The sequence below is a fragment of the Paramisgurnus dabryanus genome, chromosome 19 (assembly GCF_030506205.2).
Source record: "Paramisgurnus dabryanus chromosome 19, PD_genome_1.1, whole genome shotgun sequence".
Classification (NCBI taxonomy): Eukaryota; Metazoa; Chordata; class Actinopteri; order Cypriniformes; family Cobitidae; genus Paramisgurnus; species Paramisgurnus dabryanus.
In genome coordinates, this window is record NC_133355.1 from 10,774,417 (window position 1) to 10,796,441 (window position 22,025).

General features: G+C 35.1%; 2 protein-coding genes across 2 annotated transcripts in view; one reads left to right on the top strand and one right to left on the bottom strand.

Moving 5' to 3' along the window:
* LOC135773579 (fibrocystin-L-like) overlaps positions 1 to 4,425 on the bottom strand; it is a 39,800-nt gene extending 35,375 nt beyond the window's left edge. Inside the window, 13 exon segments of the mRNA XM_073812784.1 lie at positions 263 to 528; positions 1,085 to 1,174; positions 1,751 to 1,861; positions 1,976 to 2,046; positions 2,135 to 2,177; positions 2,253 to 2,326; positions 2,608 to 2,661; positions 2,782 to 2,875; positions 2,969 to 3,026; positions 3,109 to 3,214; positions 3,612 to 3,756; positions 4,149 to 4,226; positions 4,359 to 4,425. Coding sequence (XP_073668885.1) covers positions 263 to 528; positions 1,085 to 1,174; positions 1,751 to 1,861; positions 1,976 to 2,046; positions 2,135 to 2,177; positions 2,253 to 2,326; positions 2,608 to 2,661; positions 2,782 to 2,875; positions 2,969 to 3,026; positions 3,109 to 3,214; positions 3,612 to 3,756; positions 4,149 to 4,226; positions 4,359 to 4,425 — 1,257 coding nt within the window.
* Positions 4,426 to 6,006: 1,581 nt separating this feature from the next.
* Positions 6,007 to 22,025, top strand: part of nudcd1 (NudC domain containing 1) — a 28,451-nt gene continuing 12,432 nt past the window's right edge. Inside the window, exons 1-5 of the mRNA XM_065288730.2 lie at positions 6,007 to 6,277; positions 6,593 to 6,747; positions 12,070 to 12,258; positions 12,672 to 12,855; positions 15,560 to 15,748. Coding sequence (XP_065144802.1) covers positions 6,163 to 6,277; positions 6,593 to 6,747; positions 12,070 to 12,258; positions 12,672 to 12,855; positions 15,560 to 15,748 — 832 coding nt within the window. The 5' untranslated portion in view covers positions 6,007 to 6,162. The remainder of the gene's footprint in view (positions 6,278 to 6,592; positions 6,748 to 12,069; positions 12,259 to 12,671; positions 12,856 to 15,559; positions 15,749 to 22,025) is intronic.

Here is a 22,025-nt window from a genome sequence, read left to right on the forward strand (position 1 = left end):
TAAAATGTAAAGTTCAGTTTTAATTTTATGTTCTGTTTTTCTTTTTCATTTTCGTTTTCTTTTTCGTGTTCATTTTTCTCAAAAGAAGTTCAGATTTTTGACATGGCCTTACTCAGTTAGTAAATCACAAAAAAGACTTTAGACAACAGACTGTGTCACAAATATCAAAGTTATGATGACCATTGGCTTATACGGTAAGAACTTGCGCTTACTATGATATAAATTGTTAAATTATTTATTGATTTTGTTATCATTCACATACTTTATCCTGGGGACGTCCTGTCTTGCTGAAATACAGCATACACCGATCATCTGCTTTAATTCGAAAATAGTAGTTGTCTGTCTCCATCGGAACAAAGAAACCGCTCAATCGAGCCACAAAGTTATCCATTTCAAGAGGCCACACATAGGACAGGGAATCCACCCATTGTACAGAATAACCAGGCCTACTGGCATTATAGCCCAAAACGTCATCTAGGTTGCTGGGATTACTGTTATTCCACACCTCCATTTTTACTCCCCTGCTACCTGTAAACACAGATTAAAATCATTTAATACAAGCTGCATTGTTTCATGGACAATATTTTTAATTATGTTTTTAAATGCATGTTCCTAACTATACTATTTGTTTCAAAAATATTATAGTTTATTATCTGTAAAATATTTTTATGTCCACTATCAGTTGTGTTTTTTCATAATTCTCTTATTATATTCAAAAATGTGGCTATAATGAAGGAAATTATAGGAAAAGTATGTGTTTCCAAATGTTAGACTGGAAATGTACACTTTATATAATTTGGGAAAATCACATAATTTTAATTTAATGCAAAATCAATGCCAGGAACTAAATTCATTGAATGGAGGAATTTAAAGAATTGAGGAATTTAAAGCAATTGTTAAGACAACTTCAACAAATATGTCGTGGCCTTGTTTTGTGAAATGTGTGATAGTATCAGGTTAGGGTTAGGCTGAGCTACATGACAGAAAAGATGAAGATAACGTGACATTAAAAGACTGAAAAATTGATCAGATGTTCCCATGTGAAGTGCAGCAATAGATGATTGAAAGAGATTTGACTTCTCACCTGGAAACACTGTCATGTTAGTCCTTTCATAACCAGGAGTCAAGCAGACTATCTCCTCATCTGATAAGCTCTGAATCTGACACTCCAGACCTACAGATAATAAAGCAAATAGTTTGAATTAAATCAAATTTGTTTATCATTTTCAGTAAAAACACATTAAAATGTAAGAAAAAAAAAACTATGTCTTAGTATTTGATGTGTCTCCTATTGTCTATAATAATTTAAGCTGGCAACATGATTGAAGAATGCTCCAAGGAGGTACTTTTTGTACTTTGCTGCAAAAACATAGCCGTGAAGTTAAAAGAACAAGAACAAGCCTTAACAAGTCTGACTAACTAGCAATTGATAAATTCTAATCAGTTTTACTATTTGGGTTTAAATTAGACCAGTCTTCCTTTTTATGTATCATACTTTAAACAGTTATGAGCAGTCTTGAAGAAAAATAAAAAATGACAAACTTTTAAAACTAGTCTAAGAAGTTTATGCAACCGGCCACAATATGATCATTGTTTTAAATCTGCTTATTTGATTTACAACCTATATAGCAGAATCTTAAATATATATTTTTTATTTTATTTTAAACCATAAATTAACTTTAAACTAAATTCCAGGTATTTAAAGTGGACACTGTATATACATTTATCAATGACTGGACATCTGGTTTACCTCCAACTAAAACCACAGCTGGTTGGTCAGTCTCATCAAAGTAGTGTCCCTGAATGGTCATTAATGTGCCGCCCAACACGCTGCCTATAGACGGAGATACTCCTGTCACCTCTGAAAGAGAAAAAGATTTTTCATCAACAATATGCCAAGTTTTTCAAAAAAAAAAAAAAATCTGACTTTCCAAGGAATTACTGTTTGTATCATAAGCATAATGTTCTTCCGTACCTGCGTATGTCTGAAACATGGCGAGCTTGTTTAGGGCTGAGACACTGAAAAGTGCCAAATCTGGCAGACTCCTAGAAAAGACATTGTTTTGTGACTTAAAACTATGGATGAGATGCAGAAAATATGTAAATATGGGGTAAAGTAACACCAGACTCTGACCTCCCGTATTCGGCATCCAGAATGTAACTGAGGTTGTGATGACCTGAACAAAATTAAAAATGTTAATTATTTTTTTACTTAACATTAGTGTTTTGAAAAACAAAAAAAACATCCTCACCAACATAAGTTCCTGTCATTTTACAACTCATGTATCCCCAATCACTCCCCTGAGAATCCAGTATCAGGCCATACCTATAAATAAGAAAAGGCAATTTACTGCATCCAGTTTAACATTTATTCTGTGAATAGATGTGTGATAATAAAACAATTAAAAAAATTAACAATGTACATTATTGCATTACTTTATGGTTTGTGATTGTGACTCAACTAGACCACTAAGTTAGCAGTGCAAAAATCATGAGTTTAACTCCCATTAAACACATCAACTAATAAAATGTATGAAGTGTAAGCATTTAATTTTTTTGAGAAAAAAAGCATTCTGCAGATACATAATAAATATAAAGTATGCTTACTTTTCATCTGAATTGGGTTTTAGGAGTTCACAAGACATCCCACCCATGTATGCCCTGATAAAAATAGCAATCACAAACCCAATTTAAAGAGACTGTAAGGATGAAACATATTTTAATAGCATACAATATAACTACAGTTCAATTCATTTTTTTTATTTATTGTGTATTCCAGACCTCAGAAATCTTGTATTCCGGCCATTTGAACTTTTGTCTGTATTGCTTCCGTACACATCAGTGAATATTCTTCCTCGAATTGTCACCACAGTCCCTGTTCAGTAACATTATAAAAAGTTATAAAATCATCTTAACTACAATAATAAAAAGTAATTATTAACAAACTAAAACCAAATTCTTACTGTACCTGGGAGGCCTGACAGTGGGGTAAGACTTTGAATGCTGGGCGTATAATACCATCTACTCTGTAAAATCACATCATGTATTTGAATGTTGCAATATTTGAGATAGGACTGTATTTTAGTAAACCAAATCTTTTTAACTTACTTGGAAGATGCAGTTATACGTCGGCGAGCCATTACAAATTTGATTTAAAGGAATTGGCACACCATCCACACTGACTCGTATCTCATAGTTATCTTGTGGCAAAGCTCTGAAAAGACATAAAGGAATGATTTGTTTGTAAGATATGACTTTTGCTGTTTAGCTACTTCAGAGAATAAAATGTTGCTTACAGTAAACAAAAGTTTTGCATTAAACGAAACCACAATCATTTGAATTGTGCCCCACAATAAAATAGAATAAAGGACAACAATTTTTTAACATGTACCGTATAATATATTTGGGGGGGGGGGCTAATTGAAATTACTTTTAAATAAATGTTTACACATTTTGCATTTTGAAGTGCATTGAGAGAAACAGGTGTTTATTTAATTTACCCTATGGAGACCATGTTTAATGTATTTTTATTGATTTTTTTCTACAGTTTCAAGACCTTATAGAAGTGTCTACTAATAAAGATTATGACATTTTTACAAAGTCATTCTTGCCTTGTATAGCATGTGATCTTTGTAGAGTGACTGGAGTCTCTTTCAACATCACAGGGAATTGATCTCGTCTGAGACACCAGAGTCACACTGTTCCCAACGTTTGGGTCATCTGCATTTAAACTGAACTGACTGGCTTGAGCAAAACCTGAGGAAAATTAACCAAAGCTATAGGATAACAATGAACAAAGGTATTCCCTTAAGAAATTAACCATGGTTTTATTGTGGTAAAAGTGTAGTAACCATGGTTTGTTGGTGTATTGATTACTACTGTATCAGCAAAACCCTGGTTTTACTACACTTACCGTGCTTTAACTATGGTGTTTTTTTTTTAACTGTAGTAAACCATGGTCAATTTTCGTAAGGGTTAAGTGGCGGATATTAACAAAGAATAATCAATCTAAAAAAGCATGTTGCTCTTTCTTTGTTTGTTCATGTTAAATAATGCTTTATTTGGTGTGTTAATAAATGACAGAGATAATATTTAAACACATAGGTTACCTAATTCCATTTATAGCTTATGTTGTGTGCATTTTTTACCTTGACCCTGTATAGTCAGTCTTGTTCCTCCATTAACGCTGCCAACGTATGGGCTTATGATGTTGACCTGTTGCGCACCTGTATGACAAAAAATGCTTTTAATGTAAATGTATATCTATGTCTGTCTCGTCTGTACTATGAAAACGTTGTGAAAGCCCTCAAACGGCCAGGGTATTATACTTAATATGCCATAACGCAGAAAGCGCGTACCTGCTGAGTTCCACAGCAATATAGAAACAGCAAGCGCAAGATGCAGGTGTCGTGGCACGCGCCCCATCTTCGCCGATAAACTCAAAAGCGCGCGTCCCTCAGAACAATGCCACCTGCTGTAATCACTACTGCACCGATAAACAGATAAATAATGCCAATTAGTCAAAGAGCATTTAGAAAGTAAAGTGGTAAAGTTCTTAAAGTTTGCATTAATCATTATTCAGTTCCACATACCTGTTCAGCTCTTTTAAGAAATCCACACAGTAACAATCCAATAACACTCTTAGTCTTTTATAGTACTGTACCTGCCCTCGGGGTGGAAACAGAGACGGTATTTTTTACCTTTGTGTGCCAATCATGAACATTGCTGTCATTCTACAAACATGTAATCTTTCCAGTGTACCCAAACACCAAACAAAAAGTAGATACTGTACGTGCAGTTTTTACACTACCTTAAATAATTATCCGCCTTAACTGATCTAAAAATGACATTTGTTGGTAGTGTCTAATGACGTCTATTTATTACAAAATAATATTTAATTTTTTTGTGCCAATACAGGTACGTCAAATGTTATTTTTTTTGTAATTGTGAAAAATGAACTATTGCACACTATGTCCCTATCCTTCTTTTGGTACAAGATGTCATAATTTTTAAGTGTTCAATTCTAAATTTAAATCTATCTTCAGTTGTACTACATTCACGTTTCCAAAGGAAAAATGTTTGTTATTGATTTGTTTTTGCTATTAGGGAAATTTTAAATGCACCAGGTCAAATGGAGTAACTCCAATTTTGTAAATTTTCAAACAAATATATTTAGAATCTAACATTTGTAAAGAATAAAAAAGCCAGAAAATTTAAATGAATTTATATGTTGGTGATGCCCTTTTTTATTTTATTTTTTATTTTTTATTTTTGTACAGTATGTGCTTTGCAAAAAAGTGTGAGGTCGTGGACTTGCCCTTTTGTATAATTCTGAATTTCAAATGTTCAATAAAAAACCTACGTCAAAGTGACGTTGCAGCACTGTTTCAGGTCGGACAAAATTGTAAAAAATATAATCATATTTGCGATATCAAAATCTTTATATAATTATTTTATTTCAACGTGAACACATATTGTTAAACAGCTTCTATGCAAAAATGGCATGTCAACAATCAAAAATCAACTTTGCTTCCCTGTCAATGCACAAGTAATGTTTTGCATAAAAGGCCGCATTTGAATATTGAAACATGCAACCTTTTTTAGATTTAATACAACAGCCAATAAGCAGTAAGCAGTATCCGGCAGCAATAACTTATTTTTTTTACAAGATTACACAGAATGGCACCACACATTCGAGGATTGCATAGTTTAAAATGTTGAATTTTCATTCTTTGTGAAAATATTGTTAACCCTGCCACAACATACATATTCAAAATAGATTTCATAGGTGTAAAAATTGCCTGATTTGCATCCCACAACGTTGGAATATAACGTGACACGGCAAGTAAATGAGTAAATAAATAATATTTTCTCATGCTAATTTATTGAACTAAATAATATTTTTTACCTGAGAGTTTGTTTGGTTTGGGAAAACAGTCAAACGGGACCAACATAACCCTTAAGTACTCAATTACCCAGAATACTTAGCGGTCGATCGGTCCGTCTGATGACTTGTCCGGGTCGACAAGTAGGAAGCGCGTGAAATACAGTTTAAACGTATTTCCTGTTACCAGCAACGTTTAAATCAATATATGTTTGTTTCATGTGACTACTTTGGCCCCTTTCTCAGTATTTAGTTTCTTATCAGTGTAATTTTAAATCATGGCTTTACCGAATTGCTCGCTGAAGGTAAACAGGGAGTTGCTCGATCCCAGCTTTGAAAGTTACAGGCTTTCCCTGGACTCTATTCCTACTTACAATGTAGAACTGGATGCAGGTGAGAAAAGGGCTTAATGTGACTGTTATTTACGTTTATTATATACGTGTTGTTTTATCCACAGCGTGAATGCAAACGTCACGCATTTTACTTTGATTCTGCACGTGCAATGTTACAGTCAATGTTACAGTATCACACAAAAAAGATGCAGCTCCACATTTGCACTGCAGATGCCACCTACTACTGTGTACTGTATACGTCTTAATTATGATCTTGAAGTTTTCCCAGTGCTGTGTTTTAATCACTTTTAATTCTTATAAACCCATAAGTCTTCTGCAAGCCGTCATCATTTTCTAATGTTTCTTTTTGTTGCAGCTGTGGCTGAGGTTAAGCTCAAAGACAGTCAGTACACTCTGGACCACATGAAAGCATTTGGGATGTACAACTATCTTCATATTGATCCCTGGTATGAAGACAGTGTCTACTTTGTGGACAACAAGGGACGGGTTCTCAACTTCACAATCACACTGGTATGTTTCTCACCACCAAGTCACCATCTACAGTACATTGTTTTTATTCTTTGAAGCTTAAAACAATGTATTGGTAATAAATAATAACAAATGATAACAACAATAACAAAAAAGATACAAAACAAGCAGGGGGGAGATAAAATCATATAAATGAAATGTGTTGATCATAAATAAAATTATAGGATATCAAAAAAAAAAAGGAAAGGAATTACAGACAGACATAGTTTTTAAGGCTTTTTTCGTTCTCAGACAGTTTGATTGGAGTGAGGTATTTTTCAAACTCTTTCATAAATACAAGAGAGGTTAAGCATTCAAATATTTAGATTAATAATAAAAATTATCACTTTTAGATTACTCATAATTTACAAAACCTAGTACCACATCCTTCCAAAACAACATGCATTCATTTTAAATTTCATTCTTTATAAATCCTAAAGCATCTTGCCAAAATATCTTATAAATGGACAATACCAAAAAAGATGAACTACAGTTTTCAGAATTCCACAGAAGGAGCAAATGGAGCAAATTTCCTTTTCAAATTGTTTTAAGTAGTGGTATGCAGGGTTATGACACTTATGAATTATTTAAAATAAATGTATTTTATTTTATTGGTTAAGAAATAGAATTGTGAAAGCATCCATGCTTTTTTCCAGCAGATATTGTCTACAGCAATATTCCCATAAGCAGTATCAAGTGGGAAAGTAACAATGGCCTGCTGGAATAATGAACAGATTGATCTATTATTATTTTTATAAGGTGAAGAAAAGCACAATTTTCTAACAGAAATATTGAACAGATTCAAAAGGACTAGAGGAGGATAATAATGAGCGCCTCTCAGTAAAGCAAGAACACCTGATGGAGTTGAACCCATAACTATTGAAAATTATTTGGAAAAAACAGCTGAAAATGATCTAGAAATTCCTTATATGTGAATAAAATCCCTTGAGAATTGATTAATTGAACAAAATATTTTTATCAAACAAATTATTTAAATTATCAAACAAAATAAAAAATATATAGATTTATTATTGTACAGCATATTACAGTTATTCCAAATAAAATACTTATGACTTAAAAATTGTGCTTGAATATCAGAGACCAAGCCAGAAGAGCCTGTTTATGAAAAGCTGATTCTGGTCATTTTTCAATTTTGTAGTTACACAGCAGAAGAAAATGTTTTCAAACTGAGAAAAAAACACAATTGTGAATAAAGTCCCATAAAGACACTGGATTTCTTCTAAAATGTTTCAAACAACAAATTGTAAAGGTATGGTTTTAAGTACACCATCTACACTGTTTGGTTTAATAAAATAACCACATTCTGTTCTGGTTAGATGCTTGTGAGCTATGTTACTCTTATGTACAGAAATCTGTTCGATCATTGGATAATGTCTGTTGTGAGTTTGTGTGTTGTAAGTCCTACGTTACAGAACAGTTTATGCATTGTCTGAGAAACTTGTACGACAAGTTACTAATAAATGAACACTTACATAAAAATATGCATAAAAAGTTCTTAAATGTAAATACATAAATGTGTATGCAGTGTACAGTCTATGTTCCACCTGCAGAGGGCAGTCTTGCTTTTTTGTGTAAAGTGCCCTCTCTGTTTTCGGCTTTTTAAAATCTTGCATTACCTGCTTAAGATTGAACAGTATTTGGCAGGTGACACACTAGATATATTTGCTCATTGTGTAATTATTGTTGTGGGTTTTTGCTTTATTGTAACCTTAATCAGCTGTAAATTAAAATTTTAGCATTTTTTCCACAATCTATTTACATTTATGAATTTGGCATTCATGTTTACCCAATGCAACTTGCAGTGCTTACAAGGTATAGTTTTTATATCAGTATGTGTGTTCCTGGGTTCGTACCCATGACCTTTTATGCTGCTAACACAATGCTGTACCACTGAGCTATACAAAAGTGCAATATTGGTGCCTCATTCCATTGGATTTGTTACGCATGTACTGTACTGTTCTACAGATGGCAGTATTTAATTTTTGTTATTAATTCAGGTCAGATCATATGATATGATGTGTAAAATCAGCAAGAAACAGATAAAAACATTGATAGCTTGATGTAACATTAACTTTACATTTTTCTTCATTTGGCAGATGTTTTTATCCAAAGCAACTTACTGTGCAAGTATTCATTTATCAGTGTGTGTGTGTTTTCTGGTATTTGAACCCATGACCCTTCAGCTGTTATCTTAATGCTCTATCCATTGATCTACACAGAGTCCTAATGCTGATGATTTGATGGTGATTTAAAGCATTCTTGCTGTTGACACACAGAGTAAGATTACTTATGAAACGTGATGATTGAAGAATAATTATAGTTAAAATAAAGCAACTAGCTCTTTTCTCATCAGTCATGGGGGTATTTTTTCACCTGGGAAAGAAATGAGCTGATATGGAGTTATGGTGTGTGTCAAGCTCCATGACAACCAAAGGCCAATTGCTGGCCAGTTTGGAGAAATTGCTACCTTACAGAGTGTGTAATTGCTGATTATTACGTTCATTGTAGTCCTTTTTAAATTGCTGCCTTGAAGTTCAAAAACACCCAAACTTCATGTATGGTGCTTATTTGTTTTATTTAGTAATAAGTCAGTGGATTAACTGTTATACAGCTGGTGTTTAAAGGGATCGTTCACCCAAAAAATTGTCACCATTTACTCACCATCATGTTGTTCAAAACCTGTGTGAGTTTCTTTATTCTGTTGAAGACAGAAGATATTTTGATAAATGAGGGTAACCACACAGTTGACAGTACCCTTGACTTCCATAGTATTTATTTTTCCTACTATGGGTGTTAACCATTATTAGAACAACATGGGAATGAGTTATGGATGACAGTAGTTGTATTTGTGTGTGAACTATTCCTTTACAGATTATCTAGAAGGTATTAATGCAGCGGTCTCTATCACCAGCAGGTTGCCCGCACAGAGTCTGTGAGTTGCCCGAAAGCACATTCTATTAACAGCCTTAATTTGAATATTTATTTAATACATATCTTTTTATATTAGCTTGGCTTTATTTAACATTTTTAACAATGATAAAACATATCAACAAGTAAAATTAAATAAAATCAACAAGTAAAGCAAAAACGTTTTGAGTAGACTATATAAAAAAAGTCGCTCTCCAGATTGCATTGGTGTAAATGTTGGTTGTACAGAGTTAATGTACATACCCTCTAGTTTTTTAGATAGTATTTTCCCATTAGGATGATAACTTGAGCAGGATTTTGTTTTGGTGTGTTAGGGCTATGTTATTTAGACCATGGCTGGTAACTACTGTAAATGGTTGTCGGTTCAAATGCTATATGTGGCAATTCACATATAAATTTGATATTTCCCTTGAGCAAGATTTTAAACAGAGTCTCACAAAACAAAGTGTTACGTCCAAAAATTGCATGTTGTTGGCTGTATAAAGGTCTTCAACTACTCTTCTTCGAGGGCAAGATTTTAAAACTGTAAATATGTGGGCCAAACTTTTACCCTATATATTATTGTAGTCGTAGTAGTAGTCGTAGTAGTAGTTGTAGTCGTCGTCATAGTCGTCGTAGTAGTCATAGGGCGCACTCACATTATCCAAACCAAACCAAACCATGCCCCAGCGCGATTGTCACCCCTCTTTACTCCCCCAGGTGCACGCACTCGCACTGTACTTGTATCGATCCGAGTCCGGGCGCGCTTTCGTCATAAAGATGCGATTGTTTTGAAAAAAGCAGGAAGTAAAGCGCTCTTTTAACACTGGAACCCACCGTAATGATAAGTCTGTGTTTTTTATTCTGAGTCGTTTGGTGCGCGATTACAGACAGCACTCTCACATGTCATCATGTTGCTTAGTTAATCTGTCACGTGTGCAGCTCGGACATTCACGTAAACCCGCTGCTCGCATCTAAAGGTTTTTACGGAGGCAGATGAACGTGAGTGGTCGCGCAACTGACGTCTTCACCTTTTGAATCGAGCCCAAGTGAACCACGCTCCGGCCCACCTGTTCCGGGCACGGAACAGAGCGATCACACTAGTCAAACAAACCAGGCTTTGGGGGTCAAACTCGCCTGAGCGCGGTTTGGCCGCACTCACACTATCCAAACCATAGTCGTCGTCGTCGTTGTAGTAGTAGTAGTATTAGTAATAGTCGTAGTAGTCGTCGTCGTCGTAGTGGTAGTAGTGGTAGTGGTGGTAGTGGTAGTAGTGTTACTTTTTGTAATAGGATTTTAAAAAACCTTGCATTTTCAAAAAAAGATGCACACTTCTTTTATCCAGTATTTTCCCTTTTAATTAGTGAAAACTCATATTTTCTTTTTTTATATTTTTAAAACAATTGCAGTTTAACATTGCAAGTGTCAAATGTTAATAGTTCAACTTTGTGATAAAAAAGTGTAAATAATCAACACATGTAGAGCTCTTAAACATCTTTTGTTTATAACTGTTTAACTTTCATAAATTGTCTTCTCCTAATGACTAAAATTGCATTTCATGTTTTTTTAATTTATATTTAAAAAATATATAGGCTAAACCACATTTTTATTGTACACACATTCGGATGCGACTGTTGAAGTTCGCCCCCTAGTGGCAGTCTTAATGAAATTTCAGTTTAATTTCAGCCAACATGGGAAAGGAACTTATTCAGCCCAAGAGCCTTTAATCTGCATATATATTTATACTTAATAATTTACTTATCACTAATCAATCATTTTTAAAGGATTCAAGTGTTACTGATAAACCTTGCACACAGTGTTTTGATTGAAACACACTGAAATACATCACTTCTGGTCGGTGTGTCACATGCGGTGTGGTCACACAAATATTTTTTTTTATGCATCTAACGCTCAAATTAGATCTGAATATTATGCACCCGCAGATGGCATCCCACGCAATCCCTTTCCGACTCTCTTTCCGGTTTATCGGCCGTCATCTGCATATACAGTTGAAAGGTAAAAGTAACCGTGCTGATTTTAAATCAGACTAAGATGAGTGGCTTCATAATCAGACTTCATAATCACCTTAATTAAAACAGCATGTGATGAAAATAATGAAATGATGAAAGACTGGGGTTTTGTTCCTGTTTGTAAATATACAGCTTCACAACATTGTCTCATCCTATATCCCGCTGGGAAAAAAATGTATTTATTAAAAATATATTTCCATAACTCAATTACCCAGCCGCACTAAGTATGAGCATCAATAGTGTGCTTCCCTAAACGAGTGCCACTTAAAACATCTCTCACACATGATTTAACTAACAAAGTAACATTACAAGTCATGGTTATTTTACAATACTAAGATGTCTGATGATTGATGTTATCTGATGGCAGGACACAGCTTTAGGGAAACCTCGGGAGGTGTTTCGTTTTGAATCGCCCCCCAGCTCATGTGAAGGGGAGCAGGTGTGTGCTTCTCTGAGTCTGACCTCTGCAACGTGGGCCGCGCTGACGGACGGAACCGGAACGCTGACTCTCCTGCGTACCAGCAAGAGGGGAGAAAGTTCCCATCAAAAATGGGAGGTATGAGGGGAAAAATCTACCAGTACTGCTTATTGTGTTGTTAAATCTAATCTATGTCATTATATTGCAATTCAATGTTTGCTTAATATCAAATGATAGGTCTTTAATTGAGGCTATTCAAGATTGAATGATTTGATGATTTGCCATGTGGAGAGACATTTATTATTTTGCTGTGACATCCAACAATTTTGTATAAGAAACCGTCTGACTTCTTATCGAGACACTTTTAAAGCCATCGTAAAATGCATAACAATCTCCATCTCATTTCTATGTTGCTTGGTAACCACAAATAGCCCACAGTTAGGATAATGAACCATATTACTTGCCGGAATTTGAGGCATGCGGCTGCAAATTGTTATGTTTTTGCCTCATGTCCCAATTTGCATGCTATACTGTGTTTATTTTCTGGCCAGCCCATGTTTAGCAAGCGTCTAGGAGAGCCGTTCCTCATCGTTCACAGCCTGACTCACATGCACGCTCACGTTCACACTGTTGAAGTGCTGCTGCTGAGAATCCAGAAAGATCCATCTGATACCAAAGGCAGTGGCTTTTCAATCTCGCTGGAGTGGATAACAGTGGACAACTCTCCTGGTCAGGGTGAGATTGAATATTTCTCAAGTGTTCAGATGAATGTCAAAATATCAAATGAAAGATAGCACAAGCACAACAGTCTATTTAAATTATTGCTGTCACAAAAAATAGGACAGAAGCTTTGTGCAAAATGTTTATGTCATGAGCTACATCTGTGGTTAATCTACTAGTAATCAATAAACTGATATTATACGTCCATAAAAAAATTATCATACAAAATTTTTGATTAAAGGTATTTGAAAGAAATGGTCTAGTTCAGTGTTTCCCAATCCTTGTCCTCGAGGACCCCCTCCCAGAATGTTTTAGATGTTTCCTTATTTAACTCATCAGTTTGTTAGGGAGACGTGTTTACCATTTTGGAAGGAGGCTGATAAGTTGAATCGACTGTTTTAAATAAGGAGACACCTAAAACTTTCTGGGAGGGGGTCCTCGAGGACCAGGATTGAGAAGCAAATTAAGGAAAATTTCTGTAATTTATTTTGCCCGTTTTATTTAACGGTATTTTTCCGGCTCCCCAGCTGCCGGAATTTTACAGGTTTTTATTTTTTTTTATTTTACCGTGTTAATGTAAAATGACAGAAAAAAACTTCATTTTTGAATTACAGAAAATTTCTGTAATTTATTTTGCCCGTTTTATTTTACGGTATTTTTCCGGCTCCCCAGCTGCCGGAATTTTACAGTTTTTTTTTTATTATTTTACCGTGTTAATGTAAAATGACAGAAAAAAACTTTATTTTTGTATTACAGAACATTTCTGCAATTTATTTTGCACGTTTTATTTTACGGTATTTTTCCGGCTCCCCAGCTGCCGGAATTTTACAGTTTTTTAAAAATGTTTTACAATGTTAATGTAAAATTACAGAAAAAAACTATACTTTTTTTGTATTACAGAAAATTTCTGTAATTTATTGTGCCCGTTATTTTACGGTGTTTTTCCGGCACCTCAGCTGCCAGAATTTTATCTTTTTTTTTTTATGAATTTTTTTACAGTGTAAATGTAAAATTACAGGGGGGGGGAATTGAGGAGCTCTTTTCCAAAACGCAATAAAAAATTATTTTGTCATGTTATTTGGCTGTGACCTGAACCTATTCACTGCTCCATGAACGTTTCATGCCAAATCACTACATTTCCTTGTTAAAATGTAGGTACAAGATGCCGTTCTTTTCCAAAACGCGATAAGTGCCAGAGCCTATTTTTAGCCTAAACACGATTTATCCTCTCGACCAATCAGAATTCGATGAGCGTTCGACGCAATCCAATGCCGGCGCTCAGAACAGATGTTTGTTTATGTTCATTCATTCCTCAAAATGAGGATTAATGTCATGTTAATACATCATCCGAGGAAGGTACCCGTATGCAAGGCAATCTTCAAAGTGTTTGGTATGTTCAACTTTTGCACGTTTCTCCTTCGCGATAAAGTTTTTTTCCTGTGAAGAAGCCTGCTAACGTAACATGATAAGTACTGAATAGTGCGATAGCTTGCTGATAGACAGACTGGCGTTTGATACATTGACCATGATAAGGTGCTATTGTAGATTGTGTGTAGTGCAAAAGTACAAAATGTGGCTAGTGAACAATGCAGGGATATCTGCAAAGTTGTGCTTTTTGGATTGGACATTACATTATGAGCGTGTTGTTACATGGTATGTTATTGACAGTTTAAAGTTATTTTACGGTATTTTTCCAGCACCCCAGCTGCCGGAATTTAACAGTTTTTATGGAATTTTTTTACAGTGTTAATGTAAAATTACAGTATTTTTGTATTATAGAAAATTTGTGTTATTTATTGTTCCCGTTATTTTACTGTATTTTTCCGGCACCCCAGCTGTCAGAATTTTACGTTTTTTTACAGAATTTTTTTTTACAGAATTTTTTTACAGTGTAATCTAATAAAATGGCAGTAATGCATTTAAAATGAGCCTACAGTGTCCACTGTATATGAAAATACTTCAGAAGAATACATAATAATAGTATATACCACAAGGCTGCTGAATGCTTTACTTTGATTGGTCGCATAATTATTTTTTGTCTTAAAATAACCACCAGAGCAATGTCTGTGGTAACAATGGTATAAGAGGAATAATTAACTCCAGTCCTTTTTATTATTTGATAATAATGCTCTCCGCTTCGCAATACATTACCACCTTGGGTGTGCATTATTTTCTTATAATTTAAAGGACCGTTGTCAAATATTCCTTACATTAAGTGTATGGTGGATGTTTAATATTTGTTTATATGTTAAGTGAATCATCTAGTTCAGGCTTTCTGATCCGGGGACCCCTGGACCGCCATCAATGCTTAGCAAGGGGTTCATGAAATAATTTGTTATAAATTCTGTAATTGTGTTGTATTATTAAAAAGGGGATATTTACATATGGGGACCATCTAGGAACCATGTCAGTCTTGCTACTGCTAATTTTATGAAAGATCATTTAACAAGCATAACTTTTTTGTAATTTGAACCAAACAATCCTCTAAAAACATATAAGTTGAATTAACATGATTCAGGATGAAGTGTGTTTTTGTTTTTCACTATAAAATAAGTGTAAAAGACGCTTTAGGGTAAGAATATGCTTAGTAACTATTTGAATTTTAAGGGGATGCTTGGAAATTTCTCTCCCTTGTAAGGGGTCCCTTGATGCACAATTTTTAATTTCTGATAAAAAAAATTTGCTGGCTTTAGAAAAAGAAAGTGTTTTGTCTCTTCAGGTGAGGAGAGGAAGTATGAAGTGAGGAAGAAGAGGATGATGAAGGGGAAATCTGTTCCACACTACGCTGCAGTGGAGCCTCAGGGTAAAGGAGTCATCATAGCCTCAGAGAAACCCTTTACTTTCACTGAGGTTGATGGAGTTCCTCTTGAAGAACCTCATGATGAGAATATGGAGGTTGAGAAATTAGGTGAGAAACCTCACACATATGAAATGATTAAATTTTGGGGAAATCTATCCAAACAACAGACAGACAGCATTAAAGTACCATGCAGTGGACAGAAACATGTCTCTGTGCTCTTTGTTTTGTTCTTGGATTGAAATTTCCCAGGGGATTAATCTACACTTTCAGTGAGTAAAATGTCTCGCCCTCACTCCATGTCGCACTTAAGCCACGTTTTGAAAGCCCACAAGAAAAGAGATTTGAAGACTGCAATCCACTTAGAAACTCTCAAGTGCTGCAGTCTTGAGGAACCGTACTTTCACAGAATGAATCAGATCTTTCGGTATCCATAGAAACTTAAGAAAGATTGGTTCAAATAGACTGTGATGAGAACTGTAGAGGACCATGCACTTTACAGTGTCTCTGTCTGTATCACAGTAGTAATATCGGTTTCACTTGTCTGGAAACTTTGCATGATTGTAGTTGGTTTGCTTCATACAGATATAGAGCAGTTAAATGGCATACTGATCATGTATCTTATACCAACAAGTGGTAGCCCTCCCAGAGATAATATTTAATTTTAATATTTATTAAGCGGGTGCCGCAAGCTCTTTATTTTTCATTCACTTCGCAAAGAGACTTAGATAACTCTGCTGATTTTGGACTTACAGATATGATTTATACATTTATCATTTAAAATGTTAAAGTGTCTAGTTTTTTTCTGTCCACTCCCAATAAAAACAGAATGTTGTGCTTTTCGCAAATTAAAGAAAATAAACATGATGCGCGTTTTGTTCTCCCTCCCTCAGTGAAGTCCTTTCAGAAACGCGTCAGAAAAATAAACTGTAACTTAACGAATACTTGTCATAGAAACAAAAGATAAATGTCTACATAATGCTTGGAATCTCAGCTTTTAAATTATGTAAGTGAGATCGAAAACAGATATTGTCATTCGGTGTAAACTGTATGAGAAGTAGGAGAAGTACCGTCTCTCTCTTGTTACCTGATTATCTGTAATGAGATGAGATCGCCACACCCCCGCGCCATTGAAGTGAACTAGCAGAAACATCCATATGCATAACTCGTGCCTCCTGCAGTCAATGGATAGCCAATTCTCAATCCAGTCTCTACATTCCTTGTTGTTTCATCCGAATGCACCAAACACGACATCTAAATCCTTATTTACTTGCGTATGTGTGTCAGTATCTCCAGACGCAAGTGTTTTCTTTGTTCTTCCGTCAAACATTTCACGCGATGGGAACACACATACACAAACACACGAGTCAGGAAACTCGACGCGCTTTTTGGTATTCTTCTAAAAAACGCGATTGCAAACAATACAATCCTTATTTAGTTGCGTCTAAGCGCATATCTCCGCACAGCAAGTTTATTAAACACAGGATCACTCGCGTGTGCACACATACTGCTTTCATGATCAACACGTGAGGTAATGGCGGCGGCTGTAAACAAACATTGATAAGTTTATCACGCTTGTCCCTTGTTGTGTTTCTACTATATTAATATGATTAAATATGATTAAAAAACACAAATAAGAGTCCAGACAACGATAGGCAGTTTTTATTTTGAGCTGTTTACTGCACAAAAGTAAAACTCTCGCTGGCCATCCAAACACTACCCTGTGTTCATTTTTACGATGGCCAAAACAGTACCTTTACTATGATTTACTATGGTTTTTAAAGGTATACTTGTGAAATTAATAGAAAATATTTCTGTATATATATATACACACATTATATATATAATTTTTTGTTATAAATTCCCAAGTAAACCTTATGGTTTTACTACAGAGAAAGTTACATTCCTGTTGAACATCCCCACAAGGCTCATTATGTGGCTCATTATTCAACTCTTTTGTTCTCCAGCTGTCAATCACTGATTATTCAGGAGCTTTCCCGCCTCTACGCATACAGCCTTTCCCAAGCAAATGTGTCTTAGAAATTGTAAATCAATATATTGTTTTATGTGAATGAGCAGGCCGGATGATTTTCACATCAATTTGAAGAAAAAACTCTAGACTACTAGATCATATTTTGAAAAGTCTTGGGAAAACATGTTTAGAATGAGTTTTGTGGACTTGTATCAGTGACTTAAAAATTTTGCTTTTTCAAAAACCTCGCATAAACATTTTTCTCTCAAAAATACAAACATGTACATACATGTTGATCATATAATATTGTAGCCCAGTTTGTGCTGAACGCAGTGTTATGAGAATTTTGCCATTTATATGTTTTTAAGCAACTGAAAAAAGCACAAATGTCAGTGCATGTCAAAACTTCCCCAGGGCCCTAAAAACCCCTTAGACCCCAGAGGGTTAATTTGCACTATCCAACCATGGCACTGCCATTTAATGCAGAGAGAAAGAGAGAAAAAATAATTGACGGCAAAATTGATTTCCATTGCAACAAACCACCATCATTGCGATCAGTTTTTAGCATTTCATCAGCTCATTTGCATTTTAAAGAACACACCCCAAAACGCCAAGTTTGTGCTCAGACCTACAAAACGGGAATTTAAACATGCTATACTTAATTATCTGTGGGGTATTTTAAGCTGTAACTTCACATATGTACTCTGGGGACATCAAAGACTTTTTCTACATCTTAAAAAATTTCATAATATAACCCCTTTAACATTGATCTGGCATAAGTGACCTTGGACCACAAAACCAATATACAGCAATACATTATCTATTTATTAATGCCAAAAATCATTAGAATATTATGTAAAGATCATGTTCCATGTAAGATATTTAGTACATTTCCTACTGTAAATATATCAAAAATGTATTTATCATTAGTATTATGTGTTGCCAAGGACATCATTTGGACAACTTTAAATATGATTTTCTCAGTATTTCAGTTTTTGCATCCTTAGATTCCAGATTTTCAAATGGTTGCATCTTGGTCACATACGGAGTAATTGCTTAGTGAATGAAGCATTGCCTCGTCTTCATTAGCATTTGACATTTTCCTTATGCCAAAGAGTGCAAATATTTGTCCTAACAAAATTTATTTGCATTCGTATTTACTGTCTAGCCTTGTAGAAATAGTCAACCTCATGAAGCAAAATTTGCATTTGTATCCACAAAAAAAATTCACTGATGTTTCATTCTCGATCCCAACGTCATCTTTCTCATTTCCTGTTTTTCTCCTGCACCCGTGTTCTAGCGGAAACCAGCGAGAGAAAACTTTTAAAGGTCTTTTGTTTCCTGTTCACCCTTTGAGCCTGTTTATTTGATATAAAGGAGTGATGTCACGACAACAGCACATGGATTGTCTTCTTTCTCTCTGCCTCATTGTAGCAAGAGACTCCGCTGGGTGGCAGATAGAATGGAGATGCATTAGCTTGTTTCAGAAAGAGAGGTCGACCTTTCTTAGCCATAAAAGACTGTTATTGGTCACAGACGCACGTACATATCAGAAAATAATTTTGTTACGTGCATGAACAAACCAAACACAGTGAATGGAGTTATTTGAGGTAGAGAGTAAAATCAGTACAGTGTTATTTAAGGGTATTTATGCACAACATTAAATCAATTTTGTATAATTATGGTAAAAATTAAATTAATAAGTATGCCATTCATGAACACACTGCTGGGAAAGCTTTTTTAACCCTTTAACTGGCGTAGCCCTTTTTGAGTGGGGGGGGTGGTGAAAAGGTGATGGACACCTTCAAATGACTCTGGCATTAAATATACATTTTTATAGCAGTTTACATTTATTTGTAATAAACAAAAAATGCAATATAGTATTATTTTTAATACATCAAATTATCAAAACACTGAGTTTTGTGTTGGTTTGCTGTGAGGTTTCCTGCATACTCTTGTCACAAATGAATGCTGTTACTGCATTATTATTATTGCTTAAAGATTTTGAAATATGGAAACTACATTCTTAGACCTTTCCAACAATATATAGTTTAACAGCACCAGTTAACGGGTTAAAGCGCCAAAACGTACATGATGCACTTAAAGGGACAGCGCACCCAAAAATGAAAAAAAAATGAAATTTTGTCCTCATGTGCTTGCTTCTTTATTGGGTTGATAATTGAGCCCTAATGCTATCTATGTAAATAATATTAGTAAAATATTTGATGACTTAATGATAATATATTATATATTGTTCTTTAAATTATGTAGAATGATTTTATGTAGAAAACATTGACTTTAGCTGTGTTTTCACAGACTGGATCACACCTATAAGTTCTCTTCACTCTCAGCCTATTTCATGACCGTCATTTTGAGTGTATATATGGTCATTTTCTGTAGCGGTGTCACAGGGAACATGTTTGCCTTTCTCTTCATTATCCTGTTTTCGTCCACAAGACTCCTGTTGTGCACTAGTTTACTAGACCCGCAACAATAGAAGATAATGAGTGTGCTGCTCTCGCACCCAATCGAGCTTTAAAGCAGCATTATGGCTTTAGAAAATCGTTCCAATTTCAATAATAAGGTTTGCCAGCTTAGCTAAGCCTGTGGGTGGGTGAGACTCAGACCTCTCTCACTCTTTCTTTATTTCCTAATTCGCCTCTCTCTGTAGCTTTACTTCTGGTTGAAAGCTGAACTTTTGTAATATTACAGATAATTAGTTAAGGTAACCGCAAATAATCGTTTGCAGGATAAAAGTTTTTGTTTACATCATATGTATGTGTGTTATATAAATATGACTACTTAATATATTCATATATATTTTGTTTACAAATTTACATACATGTGTGTTTATTTATATAAACATAATTATTATAAACAAGCACACACACACATGTGGGACTCTATTTTAACGATCTAAGTGCATTGTCTAAAGCGCACGGCTCACGGTCTAAATGGGCGTGTCCGATGCCACTTTTGCTAATTTTAATGACGAGAAAATGGTTTGTGCGCCGAGCACACGGTGGAAAAGGGTTGTTCATATTCTCCTAATGAGTAATGGGTGTGTTTTGGGCGTAACGTGTAATAAACCAATGAGAGTCTTATCTCTCATTCCCTTTGAAAGCCAGTTGCGCTGGCGCTATGTCTAATCCCTATTTAGATGAAGGACTTTGAAGATACTGTAGCGATTTTAAAGGAGGGGCTTATGATAATTAATAATATTAATGATTAATATTTTAACTCTTTCACCGCCAGCGTTTTTAAAAAAAGTTGCCAGCCAGCGCCAGCGTTTTTCATGATTTTCACCAAAGTTTAATGCCTTCCAGAAAATGTTCTTCTTTAAATATATAAACATACTGAACTGACCCTCTGCTTTCAAACAAAAAAAAAACTTTCATCCTACCTTCAGTGGTTCTTTTGTAATCAGCTTTTGAATATGGGTAGGTTTCTGCAAAAACACCGCATTTTGAGCAAAAAGCAGAGATAATTCCATTTTTGTGACAGACTTTTCATAGAGATCCCATTCAGAGCGATCTTTAAAACAGACACGGACATGCAGCCGCTTGCCATAGGGCAATACTTCCGGGTTTAAAAAGTTGCGGAAGGGCGCCACCTGGTGAATAATAGCGGTATTGCGGAAAGACGGAAAATCTCGTCATTGGCGGGGAAGCGTTTTCTCTTAATTGACGAGATATCTTGTCAATGGCGGTGAAAGAGTTAAAAACATTCTCCACCATCCCAATTAAGGGAAACAAACATAGGCTCAAATGTAAAGTACTTACAATGGATTTTAATCAATTATAAGTATGTGGATCAAATCAAGGTCCTGGGTGTCTGGCCAACACTCGTCCAGCAAGACATGATAGAGTGTATGATAGAGCCCGTGATCTTATTAATCTGCAAACATTAGTTGGGAATAATCGTTAGGCAGCCCTAGTAAAAACCGTAACGGTAACGAAACAAGTGGTAGCCGAGAATGCTAATAGGCTTGTATCAAATGATCAAGAAGTTGAAACCTGTATCAGATTGTTGAAACGTCACAGATGGACACACCTGAGACTTATATTACATCTTGCAAAAATTGGTATAATAGTTCCCCTTTAAAGTTCATTGTTAGTTTTTAATATCAAATGTTTTGACTAATGTTAATTTAATTCGGGAGGTGTCTGCATGGAGGGACGTTCGGTTGAGTCACCAGATCAAATTTGATTTCCTGTGGATCCAGAATCGCAGTTTTGTCCCTGACATTGTTTGATTATGTTCCTAACTGGTACATATCAGTAAGGTTGCACAAAGGTCTCCTGATGCCAAATAAAGACACACAATTACACGGGTTGTCACATTCATACAGGTTTAATTTGTCATCCTTCACTTTAAAGACGCTGTGACCCAGCAGTCACAGAACTCATCACTTCA